Genomic DNA, 14,878 nt, shown 5'->3' on the forward strand with positions numbered 1-14,878 from the left:
ATGGCCATAGTATAGTCAAATGTCATAGTGCAGTCTATGATTTTCAAAGTAAAATTGGTATGTCATACCTCAAACCTCATAACGTAGTTTGACATTTAAAAAGAAGTCACGGTATATTATGTCTTTTTTAACATGATGCTTCACGTAGTATCTGACCAAATGTCTCTCTTTCTATTTCTGATCCACAAAATTCAGTACTGGCCAGAAAAGTGTTTTCGCTTAATATTATATCTCAGTGAAGTGTATCTTTGTTGTAAATGAGATGTCGTTAAGAAGATCAAAGTATTCATAGACTAGATATAAGTATACTCACATACCCACGTGAATATATTTATTTACAAACAATTCTGCATATTTACACCTTGCCACATTTCTATTTATTTATAAATCTGTGTAAGAAACATTCAGATTTTGATTTTCCCAAATGAATCACAAATTGCTGCCTGTTTTTGACATAGCCTCTTACTCAACTGACTACTACACCCCTGATCCGAAACAATTCAAGTTTATAGATTAATATTTTAATGATTTATTGTGTCAAATGCTTTTAACAGATAGATTTATACTGCAAACTTTTTTCTGAGTGGTTTGTCCTGAATCCAAATTTACTGTCTCTAAATAATTTGTTTTTATCTCATGTGTCACTAAATAATTTTTTTTCGAATTTTGGATAATTGTGGAAGAAGAGAAACAGCCCTGTAATTTCTGATTAATGGTGTAATTTCTATTTTTTGTACTTCTTTTACTTTGTCATGGGATAACCGAACTTTTCTCTCTGTAGGAAAGATTTTGTCCCAGCTGAATTCTCAGAGGTAACAGGGAGTGGCTGCAGATTGGAGGAAGTGTGATTAAATCAACTCCTGTACACTGGAGGGAAGCTGCGGCAGAAGGCAGGAGTGCTGCACTGTGTCTAGACCAAGTGCGCCCCCTGCAGGGAGGTCAGAGCTGTGTATCTGACCGAGGAGGAGGAGGAGGAGGCGGCGTGGGATGCTGCTCTTCTCTTCAGCTCTCTGGAGATCTGGAGCCAAGATAGTGGATAGCAGCAGCATCCGTACAGGCAGTCACTCCACACACTCCCCTGTAAGACACACAGAGAGGCCTGAACACAGGTGGGAGGCTCGAACAAAAGGTGAATATTTGCATTTAGGTGTAAAAAAGACATTTTTCCTGATATACCATAAAGCAGATCTGTGTGTCTTTTGCCTATTGTACTTTGAAATGAGCTCACGCTCTTTGTAATTAACAGTTTTACTTGATGTAAGTTAGAATACAATCTTTAGTTTGTGTGTGTGTGTGTGTGTATATATATTTTACACACATAAATAATCATAAACACGTGTGTGTGTGTATATATGAATGTACATACATACACACACACACACACACACACACGTGTGTATATGCATATATATGTATGTGTATATGCATATGTACACATACATATATATGTATGTATAGTGGGTCAAAGACGTAATCTTGTTTTCAAGCATTAAAAAAAATTAAAAGTGAAACATTTTACCATTTCACCTTTCTACGGTACACTGGAATGTAAAATGTGCAATTTTATTATTTTTAACTGAAATAATGATTGTTAGTCATTTTTAACATGATTTACATAAAACCACCCCACTAAATTTGTCATTCAGTGTAACAACAGCTTAGAACCAATTAATCATGTGAGGCAAGTTAATAGCTACACCAATTAGATTTAAAATACACATTTTGAGAATCACAATTCAACCTTCTAAAATTATGAATTTTTATTGTAAACCTTTATACTTTGGCAGCATAGTCACAAACACTGGGTTTTATCCAATCTGTTTAAAAAAGTTTTATTAGGAATTGGATTTCATTAAAAAATACCATCAAATTAGTTTGCTCAATTATTGATCCAGATAATTTCAATAATTTTGTGTCAAAATAAGTATATTTTTCATTTTTACATAAATATTATCTGTTACACAGAATGACCATTTTGTTACTCTGAATGACGTTTTTGTCTAAATGTCATAAAAAATGCATTACTATTGTCATTGTTAGTATTTGTCTGTATCATTACACACAGAGATTATAATTATCAAAAAAAGTCTTTTCATATTCTACCATCAGGCAGATTGGAACCAAATTTGATTCCAAACATTGGGACGTCATTTCGCTCACAGTAATTTGAGCAAAGGCATAATAATGCAAAATGCTAACAAGGCCACGCCCACATGCGCTAATCTTTATGAACCCTCAGAAAGTGGTTAATAGAGAGCCCAGGAATGAGTCCTGAAACATTTGCATTTTAGCATCTCCGCTTCCCTCGTCTCAAAGTCGTTTTGTTTTTTTGAATGTGTTTTTGGCTGGATGTTTGAAATAAGGTCTGTGGTTAAGAGAAAGTCTGAAGAGGTTTTCCAGTTTTGTTCTCTGATAAAATACGTCAGTAAATCCCCGACTGTTAACGCTAAAGCTTTAATGTGTCTTAAAAAAGACGGTTGCTAACAAGCATCCAAATAAGACTACAGAACGTCCTCAGGCCGAACACGGCTTTACAGCCTCGCTGTGGTGGAGACATTTATTCATGTGACTGTGTTGTCATTTGTTTGTAGCCTTACGTTAGCTTTTATCTTCTGCTGATTGTATTTAGGCTTCAAAAATCCTAAAAGTGGTGTTCATTTGTAAAGATTATCTTACTGAACAAAATGTGTTAGTATCATAAATGTTTACCACAGAGCTTATTTTAGGCAATGATCCAAAATTCAATGGAAAAATCCCATAGCCTTTTTGATGAGGGAACCAGGGCGACGTTAGCTTCAGGGTCAGACTAGAGAATAACGTCATCCCTGGGGCGCTCTATACTTTCCCCCAGAGCACCGAGTTTGTACCAAGTTTAGTAAAACTCTGTCTACCAGGTTTTCAGGTACACATTTGTGGCGCCCCAATAATTTTAACCTTTAAATTATTATCTCTGAATACTGAGCAAATAAATGCAACACAGATATTGAATAAGAATAACTCTGACCTACATGTCTTAATTGTTTTAAAAAGTTAATTTGGATTCAGCAACATTTCACAATAACTGACAGTCTAATAAAGAGGTGAAAATATTCTAAATATTTAAATATTCTATTTAAATGATTTTGATTTTTTCCTGTGCCTTGAAACCCTGCCTTTATCAGAGGGCATTGTAAAAGAATAAATAAAAATGCATTAATAATCATAATATTTGTTATATTTAAGACATATGTAAGCAAACAAATTAAAATTGACATACATACACATATTTGTCATTCAATACAATGGATGATGCTGTGGTTTAACAGAAAGTGTAACACTGAATGACAAAATATTACACTGAATGACGAAACTTTTACTTCAGTTCATTTTGCAGGCAATCACCAATTATTCAAGATAAAAGTTCATTTTTAAAAATCTATCAGTGTAAGTGTTTTCTGGACATTTCACTGAATGACTGCAGTTTTGTGACCTGGATAACCACATTGTGAAAAGTGTAATATTTAAGAGAGAAGAGCTAACCTTTCTTTCACAGGAGTCTCTCTTAATGATGTCATAGGCTGTCACATGACTATAACTTTTTGATATAATTTCATAATGGCTGCCTGACTTTGTTACACTGAATGACTCTTAAAGCAGTTCATTTTTGGGCAAAAGTCCCCTTGTCATTACTTTAAAAAATAGCAGGATGCTGTGTTTTTAGTATGATATAGCCAACACTCATCATAAATTGCCAAGAAAAACTATTTGTAATTTATTGTATTTTACATGTTTATTTAAACATGGAATAAGAAAAGTGAAGTGTTGACTATTTCACTGAATTACATTTTTACATGTTTTAGCATTAATTCACCCATAATAATTCAGATATGGTGGGTTGAATTAATATATTATTTGTATATATTTAGAATTTGATGTTAAATCAATTTGATACAGACACAAAAATGGACACGTTATGTCTTTGACCCATTACCCATTCACAAGAGTGACAAAAATACACATACGCTCGTGTATCTCTCACTTCCTGTCTGTCCTACTCACTCATATATATATATATATATATATACTATACTATACAGTGACTCATTTTGCACTATTTTTGGAGATACTAAATTGTGACATTTACTCGACATTACACAATATGACTTGTTTGCACTTAATTTGATAAACTATGCTGAGAATTTTTTAAACATAAAATCTTCTGACTTTTTTTTTTACTGTTTTGACATACTATACTATGTCGTTTTTGGGCCATTTTGGCAAAAAATACATATATTTTTTTCACTTTCTAGATTTTTTGAAGTACCATCAAATTATATAACTTTTATATAAGAAGTAGCCTTAGGATGCTGACCGTGGTTATGAGAGAAACTTTAAAAGAGAGAAAGAACATCTGTTAATATGGGGGTTTTTTTGGGGGGGGGGTTGTTTATGTGGTTGTAATGTTAAAACCTGACTATGTTATTAAAAAATAACAAATTGTTCAAAACATGAAAACTTGTCAAATTTACGGTGTATTTGTCAGTAAAACAGCAATAATCGTGCTCCTCTGTTTCAGTAAATATCCTCCCTCTGAGGACAGAGAGTTTCTTCCAGCCAAGTCTTTGCTCTTAGCAACAGCAACCACGATAAAGAGCTTGTCAGTAATATCAAGATGGAAATGTTGGTGGGTGAGATTTGATAAATCAATAAAGTCTGAGAGAGCAGCCTGAGCATGTGAGTTCTTGATGATTCTGAGTCAGCACTGGAGCCCAAATGACCAATTTCTGTCACTTTTGATTACTTACTATTGCTATTACCTCTAGCTTCATCGCTGGCAAGTCTGAACATTCTTTCAAAACGCAACATTAACAATGTACAATAGTGGAGTGGAGCGTGACAACCATCAACTGTTGCATTACAATCTGTGAATTTCATGTTGGAGGTGACATAACCGATAAAATAATCTCTCCACCCACAAGCATCTTTACAGGTCTGGCTTTTTGATTCTGATACAACTGTGTTATAAGCAGCCACATAAGAGCAAACACAATAAACACCTTGAGATTCACACACTCGTCTCTCTTGAGCAACAGACCTGGGATCTGCTCAGAAGCACATGTTCCCTCTCCTGCACCGCCTCCCTTGTGAATTCAATGTGGGAGGGTGACATTAACTAAAATTATCACGACGCCCCCGAACATCATTACAGGTCTGAATGCAACATGCAGCTCTGGGATTTAAAGTTTGCATGCGGATATATTCCTACCACAATAAACAATAACGGGAGAAAAGTGCCGTCTCAACTGACGTTCGGATTGATAGTTTAAGATATCCTGACACACACAGCCTGCACAATCAAAAAAAGTACTAGTAGATGTTCACAAATAAAATATGCAACTTAAAGGCCATCAAAAAATAATACGCCTAAAATTAATATAAAATAGAATAAACAAGGGGGTAAAGTTATGACGTAGGGCCTAAATAAGTTATGAGAGATGACCAAACAAGACGTAAGCCACGCAGCAGCTCTGTGAGGCTGGATTTAGGAACAACAGTGAGCTACATGCTAACCTCTACATACTAATATACCCTGAATAAAACCATAAATCACTTTGCCAATCAAATCATTTTGTTCACTTTAGTTCAAAGATTTGCAATCACTGACTTTGTAGTTCACTCACTTTCATCTAAACCAAGCAATCGCACCCGTCAAAAGTAATTAATACTACGAAACCTGAGCCAATTAGTTTGATTTCATGCAAAAGCATGGGGAGAAGGCAATAAGCAAGTTAACAACATATTGCCCAACTATTAGCAAAAACTTAGCAAATAAATTTAAAAAAATAAATACAATAAAATTATCTGAAAATAAGCACACACAAAAAAAAAAAAGAAAACTACCTGGAAAAAAGTGCTGAAAATTGAAAACAAATGTGTCAATTTTTTACTACAATTTTCCTGTAACATAATTTTAAAAATATAATAAAATAATTATTAATAGTTTTTTGTACATTTTTGTCATTTCTGGGGTGGGGGTTTGGGGGTCACCCTTTACCAATTCCTTGCAATTTTTTGTACATTTCGTGCCAAGTTTCTCATTGCCGTTTCCCCGATATTTTGAAAGAAATGAAACCAATTTGCTCAGGTCTCAGAGGATTAAGGCCCTTCTTAGGAACTATGAGCTTTGAGCTGAATACTTTCCATCAGATTTACATCCAAAATGGTGAAAGACTGATTCAATGGCAGAAAGTCCTGCAGAAAAATGTGATGCTCCACCACTGGCAACAACTGCCTACATGGCAAAGAAACCCTAAAAAGGTCAGGTGGACTTACGAGAAAAGTCTACAAGGGAGTCTGAATATAAAACCAATGAAACATGCCAGTATCACTTAAGCATTTCAAAGATGGAGAGAAAATGTTCCTAGTAATTTAGCCTTCTGTAAACTGGAGCCAACAGCCCTCGGCTTCTGCTAATTCCAGTTAATGTTTATGTAGCCAGCTAACATCAAACTGCAGCTTTCTCAAAGGGCAACACTCAAAATCACCCAGCACACATCCCAGTGCTCGGGGCCTGATCCCACACGTCTCCACCTGGATCAGAACACTTTCTGTTGCTGCCGTTACACAGGCTGGACCTAGAACTGGCCAGGATTTCAAGCCAATTTTTGTAGTGGCCAAACAGAGTGCGTCCCAAAAAGACTTTTTTCCATCTGACTACATGGAGAAAGACATGGCAGATACATTGATCTGAGCAGCATAACTCCCCCGACATCATTCATTTCAATATCAGGATTTAATCCATTCATTCCAATGAAATTTTCACTGTCTACAAGAGCCACATTATTAAATAATTTTATCTCTATTTCGGGCAGCGCTTAACATGAAGTTACCCAGCCAGCAATTTTTGGTTCTAAAAACACTGGTAAAATGCAACCAATGCAATGTTTTAGTAACATTTGAGTGGCAAGTTTTCTTTTAGTTCCCAGACCATTCCTCTTAAAGTTATTCGCTGTAAACATTTAAAAAAAAGTTTTTAAAAATTGTTTTTTTTAACTTTGTTTTTTTTTTTTTTTTGTTAACATATCACATGACTTTACATTTTGAAAAAATAAAAAATAAAAGAAAGAAAAAAAAAGGTCTGTAATCTCAGGCATCACTGAAATTTGCTTTAGAAATGTTCTTTCTGTGCTCCCAGGTAACATTGTAGGAATGTATTATAAAAGAACATTTTATGATCTGTCACCTTTCAACGTCACCAAAACATCCTCAGAATGTTGCAGTTATGACGTTACGTCTTAGTCAGCATTTAACCTCAGAGAAACATTACTTGAAATGATAAACATCCTTAAAACATTCTTTGAACATTAGATTAAAATGGTTTTTTTTAAACAATACTGCAACTTGTAGGTAACATTAGCCAATGTTGTGGGAACGTTTCCTGTTAGCTGGGTAGCCATTCAGCACGCTCTGTGGGCTGCACAGTGTGGAAGGTCATCCCCAGATCATACAGGTAATCAATACGTGGCAGGTGAAACAATTTAGCTCACAAATGGGGCCTCGCATTCAATGCCAATTCTCTTAATATTGTGATGGTGCAACTCTACATTGAAAAAAAGATTAAATAAATCAATGTATGGGAAACACTGGGTTACAGTATGCAGCGATAACATATGCCCTTAGGTGTTTTGTTGGAGGGGCATAGAACAGAGAGGGGAGAGCTGTGGGAGGAGGGTGTATTCTCCAATTCAGCCAATTTCTAAAAAAAAACTGCCTACCCCATCTTTAAGTCACCACTTCCACTTTCTAGAACTTTCAACGCACATCCAAACGTCTGAAGCAATCTGTCTGAAACCACAGTTTGATTCTCATGGTACACACCGTTACAGCATTGCCTCCGTCCACCCATGAGAGAGCTGTTGCCTTGCTTTCTTAACAACCTACATGCTTGGACTTGTTTTCATAAGAACTTCTGGCACCTTCCTAGCTCGTGCTCTGCAGTATTGACAGCGATCCACAGCCCACTCCACCTCCAGAGGAGCCAACATTACCAACCACCTCCTTCTCTCCGATGGCAGCGCTCCAGCTTCTGCCTGCCTGGCCTCCAACCACTCCCACCTCCTGCCTTATCTCTCCTTCTCTTCACTGTCCCAGAAACCACCGGCTCTACTTATCCAACATCAAACTCGCAACTTGGCCCCGGCATGTACTGTGTGTGTGTCAAACATCTGTTTTTGTAATGGTTATGTGCACTGATTGGTGACCTGATGTCTCTCGAGATCTGTGGTCATGTACGCAGGTGTGTGAGTGTTTAGTGTGGATTAACAGCAGTGTAGCGAGGCAGTGGGTGGGCAGCCAGAGCAGCTCGCTGTATGTTAAAGGCACTAACAGTTTGTTGTTTATTCATTAAGTTATTTATGGCACTTGCGCACATTTATTAATTTAATAAACGTGTCCTGATTTCACTGCATCCTTTATCTGAATTCACAACATAGACTCAAGACACTGTTTGCGTTGCTGAAGTAATAAGCAGTGTCATTAGGCGCACCTACGTGATGTTGCATCTTTTTCCCCTGTGCGCTGTTATTGTGTTTCATCAGTGAAACGTCTCCATCTTCAGAATTATTGAAAGCCCCAGGAGCTCTGTGTAATTGAGCTGGGGACACAGTGTGGCGGTGCTCATTCAGCTGCATTGTTCGAGACGGTGTTTGTCACGACATCTCAACTTCAGGAGCCACTCCACTTGACTGAAGGAATTTAATCACAAATTTAAATCTCACGTCCTGACTTCAGCGAGGAAAACAAGCAGAAACTGCTTCATTCCAAGTAATTGGAGACGGAGGATATTTACTGAAAACAGAGGAGCACGATTATTGCCGTTATACTAACAAATACACTATGAATCTGACAAGTTGATTCCAGTCACAACACTGGAAAAGAATTATAAAGGAAGTTGCCATGTCAGTCAAAGCTGTGAAACCAGTGCCCGTAATTGGCATGTATAGATTTATAACCCAATAAAACAGGATTGTTGTAGAACCCAAAATGTTAACCGTACCAATATTTGTCTATACACATCGGATGATTACTAATATTAACTGTAAAATAAGAAACGAAAGCGTATAAGTATGCATTTCGTAAACTCTCATATTGACATAGTTTTCAGCTAGCCAATATACTGCAACAGTGTAAACGCAATTCAGTTCTGGCATGTGTTTTTGGTATGTCGTCCCCATTTAGTTTTGTTTATTTTATTGGAATTCCTGTTTGAACATGAAGTTATCTATTACACTATCAAGACTGCATTTAACTGCATTATGTAAAATACTTTTTATTACTTTTTTTTTTTATTAAAGTGTAATCTGTGCTGCATTACCTTTATGCCGTATCGTTCCCTGACGGACGCCCTCATGGCGAGAGAGGCCGGTGGTACGCAGCTAATACAGTCCAGCAGAGGCAGGCAAGGACAGGCACCAACAGCACTGGTCACCTTACAGGTAAACACTGGGAGGCAGCACAGGGCAAAGCAACCTGTGCACACACACACAGTACTGGAGATTAATACTTAGTCCACAAAAACATGACATTTTATGGTAAGGGTTCCTCATTTCAGGAAATGCAGATGGTTAAATATACTGTAAATTTAATCATATTTCATGTTATGCTGTATACTGTATCATGTTTGGGCACTTACAGTCTCCCACGTCTTTGTAGCACTCGCATAGGCCAGTACTCCATTGACCTGACCCCACAGCCGTGCTCTCCGGCTGGACCTGGACCACCTGTCGATGCATTGCTGAGTTGGCCATCCAGGACTATGAAAGAGAAAAAGGAACACAACTGAAATACCACCTCATAAAATAATAAAACATAAAGACATAAAAAAAAATAACAACTCACACCACTTGGGTAAGGCTGGGAAAGATTGTCCAGTGATGGATACAGTATTCAGATTCTTTTCTTGGATATAATCGCAAAGTACTCTTTAACAAGTAAAAGTGATTTCAAATAAACCTAAATAAAGGTTTTTAAAAAAGGGTACTTAATGTATGATACTGGTTTGTCATGTGCATTCTTGTTCAAGGAGCACTGTATGTGGCATCTGATTGGGGCGGAGATGCATTTCGATAGTTTTATTGAGTAGTTTGATTAAAAGCAATGAAGTACACTGGTATAAAGTATGGGGAATTGGCTTAAAAAGAGGCCCTACACAGACTCCATATTGGTCCCATGCCAATTGCCCACATGGGTGGGTTTTCCCAAGTGGGCCCCACATGAGTTATGCTAGGACTACTTGAGTACCATGTGGGTATTGGCCCAAAATGGGCATCTTAATTGAGTCCCATTTGTGTAAACCAACCCATATGGGCAATTTGCATAGGGTCAATATGGAAGCCAAGAACAATCCCACACAATCCCTTTTTTTAGCCCGGGGCTCCAGGCTTACAAATGTTGGCTCAGTGCATTTAGAGGTATTAAGAGGATTCAATTAGTTCACTCAAGTGAAGTACAAACACCTTAAAATTGTACTTAAGGACAGTATTTGAGAAAACATATTATTTTAATCTGCAATAAGATTGTTTGATGTCACTGAGGGGTTTTTTCAATACTTTCTGCAATCTGCCAGATTTATATATCAACACCAGTTAGAAAAAAACATGATACAAGGCAGCATTTTTTGTATCATCCACAGAAAATCATTATCTCAGTCAAAAGATTGACTCATCAGACCAGTGAGGTGCTCGCTCTGAGCCTCCACGCCCCTCACTCACTAAGGATTAAACAAGGCTGTCCTGACCTGAGTTATTCTTAAGCTCTGGAGACACAAACAGAGGCGAACATAGCCATTTGGGGGCTCCAGGCTGAGCAGTCATTTAGGACACCCCCCCACATACATCGATCTAATGTAGTGTTAATCATGTCATCATTTACCTTGGTTTTTTAGAGGGTGGCAGCAGGTTGACCGTGGTCTTGTGTTTTACTGTATCTTGTGACAACTACAAAGTGAGCATATGACACATGACAATAAATTATACAATTATGGAGACATATAATGTACTGATAATGTACCCCCCCCCTCCCCCCAATTCAAATTCAAATAAGCTTTATTGACATTAATGCCACATTGTTGCCAAAGCAAAATGGCACATTATTAAATACATTACAGAAATACATTTCATATATCTATTTATTATATAAAATATGTAGAATTATATATTATATATATATCCTGCCACAAGCCATCCACCTGTACAATAACTCACCTCTGTCTGCGCTTTAAACTCCGGTCTTAGCTCCATGTCACTCTACACTGCTGACTTTATTTTTATTTTTATTTATTCAGATACTGTTCTGCACTTTACACATGTATATATGTAGATATGTACAGTCTCTTAGTTTTTTTATAGGTTTTTTTTAAGCGTATTCCTTTATATTCTATTAATAATGTGTGCTCTTTATTCTCTGTTCTTACTGCATGGCGCTGCTGCATCCCAATTTCTCAGTTTTGAGATCAATAAAGTATATCTATCTATCTATCTATTATATGTTTTATCTCTCTCTCTGTGTGTGCTTTTGTCTTCATCTCTCCTCTCTGTGTTTGTTTTCATATCTCCTATCTCTTCGTTTTGGCATCTAAAGCTTAACTTTGCGAGCTTTGGCTTCAGCAGATCTTGCTATCACATCTTTCATTTCGGCTGTCGTGTCTGCTGACGCTGTCCCGCCGGCACTGCTCTGAAAAAGGTAAATACCTTTAGCAGGTTTGGTAAAAACACCTGTTCTTTCTCTCTCCTCATCTTTTTCTGTAAACCACTCTCGTAGCTTCGCTTCGTAGTTTATCTGTACTAGTCTTCTCTGTCCGTGTTGTGTTTACATGACTTGATTCTCAGCGCGCTAAAATCACTTCCGCATACGCAACTGCGCAGTAGGGTGATGCGCATCATGGAAGAGTCCATGTAGTGCCGACTGAAATGAGAGAGGGGGGGCAGATTCCGACAAGACACGAGTTATTGATGAATTAGGCATTCCGATGCTATTTTTGCGAAGGGATTTTTGAAAAATGAGCAAAAATAAATAAAGAGAGAGCTTTTTCTGGCGCCCGGGGCTCCAGGCGGAAACCTGTTTCGCCTAATGGTAAAGTCCGCCTATGGACACAGAGTCAACCGGGGCTGTCCATTTCACTGGAGCATGTTTGGCTTAGAGCCAGCCTGCCCTCCTCTGAACAATGATTCGCATCAGTGATGTATAACTGAAAATATATCACCAGGTTTGTTTAGATAAAGCATAGATGACTTACCCGTTTAAGGGTTTCAAAGTCCGAGGAAAGCAAAGTACTGGACACAGTTTTGTTATCGACTGTGGACCTTCTGTGTCCTCTCACACTTTGACTTTCACTTGTGCGCTCTTTGCACGACTTTAGTGTTTTGGTGTAAACATGAAACTGCCAGCTAAGGTTGGTAAACAAGGCGCAGTGTTCCCATGACAGTTAACTCTGCTGATCTGCAGTATTTTGATTTTTCTTCCAGATACCACAGTGAGACACCATTAATCTTAGTGCACTATCAAAGGATTTGTATTTCTTTTTCAAGTTTTGGTTTCAGTGTCACACCATTGAGCACTCCTGATCTGTAACAGATGAGCAAGAACTACAAGATATCACATAATGTCATCACAGAGCACTTTCCCAAAACTGTATTTTATCAGAGAGCAGAGGAGGGGGCCAAGTCTTGGTATTGCAACTTACAAGTAAGTCTAAAGTCTTAAGGCTCAAGTCACAAGTCAAGACAGGCAGCTTCAAGTCCAAAACAAGTCAAATTTTGCTCAAATGATTAGAAGCAAAGGTGGGACCAAGTCACATGTAAGTTTTAAGTCTTAACATCCGAGTCTCAAGTCAAGATCCAAATCCTAAACTATGAGTTTTGAGTCCCTAACAAGTCATAATGTGCACACTCACTGAAAACAGAGGTGGGACCAAGTTATTGTTTTTCCACAAGTCTCAAGTCTTTACACTCAAGTCCCAAGTCAGCACTAACAACTCCCAGGTTCGAAAACTTTGAGTTTGAAGTCCTCAGCAAATAAAGCACTCTGCCATTTTAAATTTACAAAAAGGATAAAAGCTTTTTAAAATATGCATTTATTTATTAAAAACTTAAGCTAATTTAAGCTGCTAACTAAAGAATGCTGATTTATGTCTTAAATTACTGCTCTTTGTGCAACTTCAAACTGAACAAAGTTAGACAATGCAAGTCTTTTTTGATTTTGTCAAGTCAGGTTTAAAGTCACCAAATCTTTAACTCGGAGTCTGAATCGAGTCCAAGTCATATGACTCCAGCCCACGCCTCTGACTGAGAGTAATAAAATATAGGTTGGTCTACAATTAACAGTAGTGTCTCTGTCAGTTAATAACAACAAAAACAATGCACTGACACCTAAAATATTGAACCACGAAGCCAAAGGAGAGAGAATAGAGAAGGGGACATAGGACAGAGGAGGTGTGAGGTTAAATAGGACCAAGTATGGACCACTAACAGCTGGTCTAGACCACAGGGACCATATCGCTTCACTGGTTCATGTTTATGAACAGTTGAATAAAACAGCAACAATAACAGTATCTGCAAAATCAATAACAGAGTAATCTCTGATGTTTCTTACGCTAACACCGGCACACCCGTGAAAGGGATTAAGTGGATTAGGACCACAAAGACCACATACTGACTGGTCTGAACCACCAGCGTTAACACCCCTACTTGTGGGCCTAATAAGCAGTAGTCTGTGCTAGTGGTCTGTGGTCAGTGGACAGACCACTACTTCCACGTCACACAGATAGGACAAATTAAATAATAAAATAAATTTGGGCCGTGGCCCGCTTTTTCATTTCCTTTCTTAAATTAATTTCATCATATGAAATTGCACTGTAGCTTATGTAAAGTGAAATTTCACTATAACACTCAACTAGTATTTGGACGTAGACTGAGGGGCTGAAGCCGAGTCGTTATCAACAGTGGCAAAAGCACCTCTGCATACTCAACTCCACACAGAAATCACGTTTTCTGTGCAAGCTTTTGGTCATAAATCTTCCTTAAGGCATATAAGAGGTAACGTGAAGCAGCAGCATTACAAGGAGCTGAGGAAACATCACTTTATTAGCCATAAAGCAGAACACCTGTGACAGTCTCTGAGTCTTGAGTAGCAAGACATCAAGGGGATGTAGTCCTCAGAAAAGTGACTACAAAAAGAGCAGTGTTCAAACACCAAGTGCATCACATTTAAAAGATTTAAAAGTAAGACAGTGCAAGTACTTTTTGATTTTGTCAAGTTTAATCAGTTCATTAAATCTGTAACTCAGACTCTAACTCGAGTCCAAGTCATATGACAGAGTAATGAAATGATTTACAAAGACAAACGAACTGAGCTGATGTTCATCAGAATGTCTTTTTTTAGGGTTCAGCTAAAATAGATCAGGTGACGAGACCTTTACACAAGCAGTAGAATTTCACCGTATGAAACTGCACCGTAGCAAATGTCAGGTGAAATTTCACCATATGAGATTTGCATCGTATGTACAGGTTCCCAAAGATCAGCATGCAACACTAAAATACCTCTATTGTCATATCTGATTGAATGAAACAGATAAGGCCAAGTGGAGTGAATCCTACCCCTATGAAGCAAAACCTGTCCCGTTCCATAAGGGCTGCAGCTGACAAAGGTGACATTCACGGTGAGTAAGTTTACTTTCTTATCCACTGTGAATGTTAATGTAAACAGATTTATTAAAAGTGACAAATATAAAATAATTTCTACAGTGTACTACATGTAAGCACGTCTTTATCTGGCTATTTTATGACAAATGCAAAAGGTATCAGAGCTGTAAGTAGGATGATTATGCAAATGCTGGAAACTGTAA

The 14,878-nt window shown here is 37.6% G+C and overlaps 1 protein-coding gene across 8 annotated transcripts; it reads right to left on the reverse strand.

Moving 5' to 3' along the window:
- Positions 1 to 316: 316 nt before the first annotated feature.
- Positions 317 to 12,389, reverse strand: LOC121961804 (placenta-specific gene 8 protein-like). Of its 8 annotated transcripts, none has more exons than XM_088073922.1 (6): positions 12,272 to 12,389; positions 10,909 to 10,973; positions 10,703 to 10,792; positions 9,671 to 9,791; positions 9,353 to 9,507; positions 317 to 1,078 (listed from the first exon to the last, which is right to left on the reverse strand). In XM_088073922.1, exons 4-6 carry the CDS (start codon positions 9,783 to 9,785, stop codon positions 911 to 913), a joined length of 438 nt encoding a protein of 145 aa, XP_087930048.1. In that variant the 5' UTR covers positions 9,786 to 9,791; positions 10,703 to 10,792; positions 10,909 to 10,973; positions 12,272 to 12,389; the 3' UTR covers positions 317 to 910. The 8 variants fall into 8 exon arrangements, with proteins under 8 accessions (XP_087930048.1, XP_087930050.1, XP_087930047.1 ...); XM_088073924.1 differs by lacking the exon at positions 12,272 to 12,389 and adding an exon at positions 11,751 to 11,878; XM_088073921.1 differs by lacking the exon at positions 12,272 to 12,389 and adding an exon at positions 11,727 to 11,869.
- Positions 12,390 to 14,878: the final 2,489 nt, after the last annotated feature.

The sequence above is a fragment of the Plectropomus leopardus genome, chromosome 23, assembly GCF_026936395.1.
Source record: "Plectropomus leopardus strain MGB_pleo_1.0 chromosome 23, ASM2693639v1, whole genome shotgun sequence".
In the NCBI taxonomy this organism is placed as follows: Eukaryota; Metazoa; Chordata; class Actinopteri; order Perciformes; family Serranidae; genus Plectropomus; species Plectropomus leopardus.

Coding starts and splice junctions, on each gene's coding strand:
- LOC121961804 (XM_088073923.1), bottom strand. CDS start 9,785: ATGGCCAACTCAGCAATGCATCGACAGGTGGTCCAGGTCCAGCCGGAG. Junction 9,508..9,670: donor CTACAAAGACGTGGGAGACT/GTAAGTGCCCAA, acceptor GTGTGTGCACAG/GTTGCTTTGCCCTGTGCTGC. Junction 1,079..9,352: donor GGGAACGATACGGCATAAAG/GTAATGCAGCAC, acceptor TGTGTCTTACAG/GGGAGTGTGTGGAGTGACTG.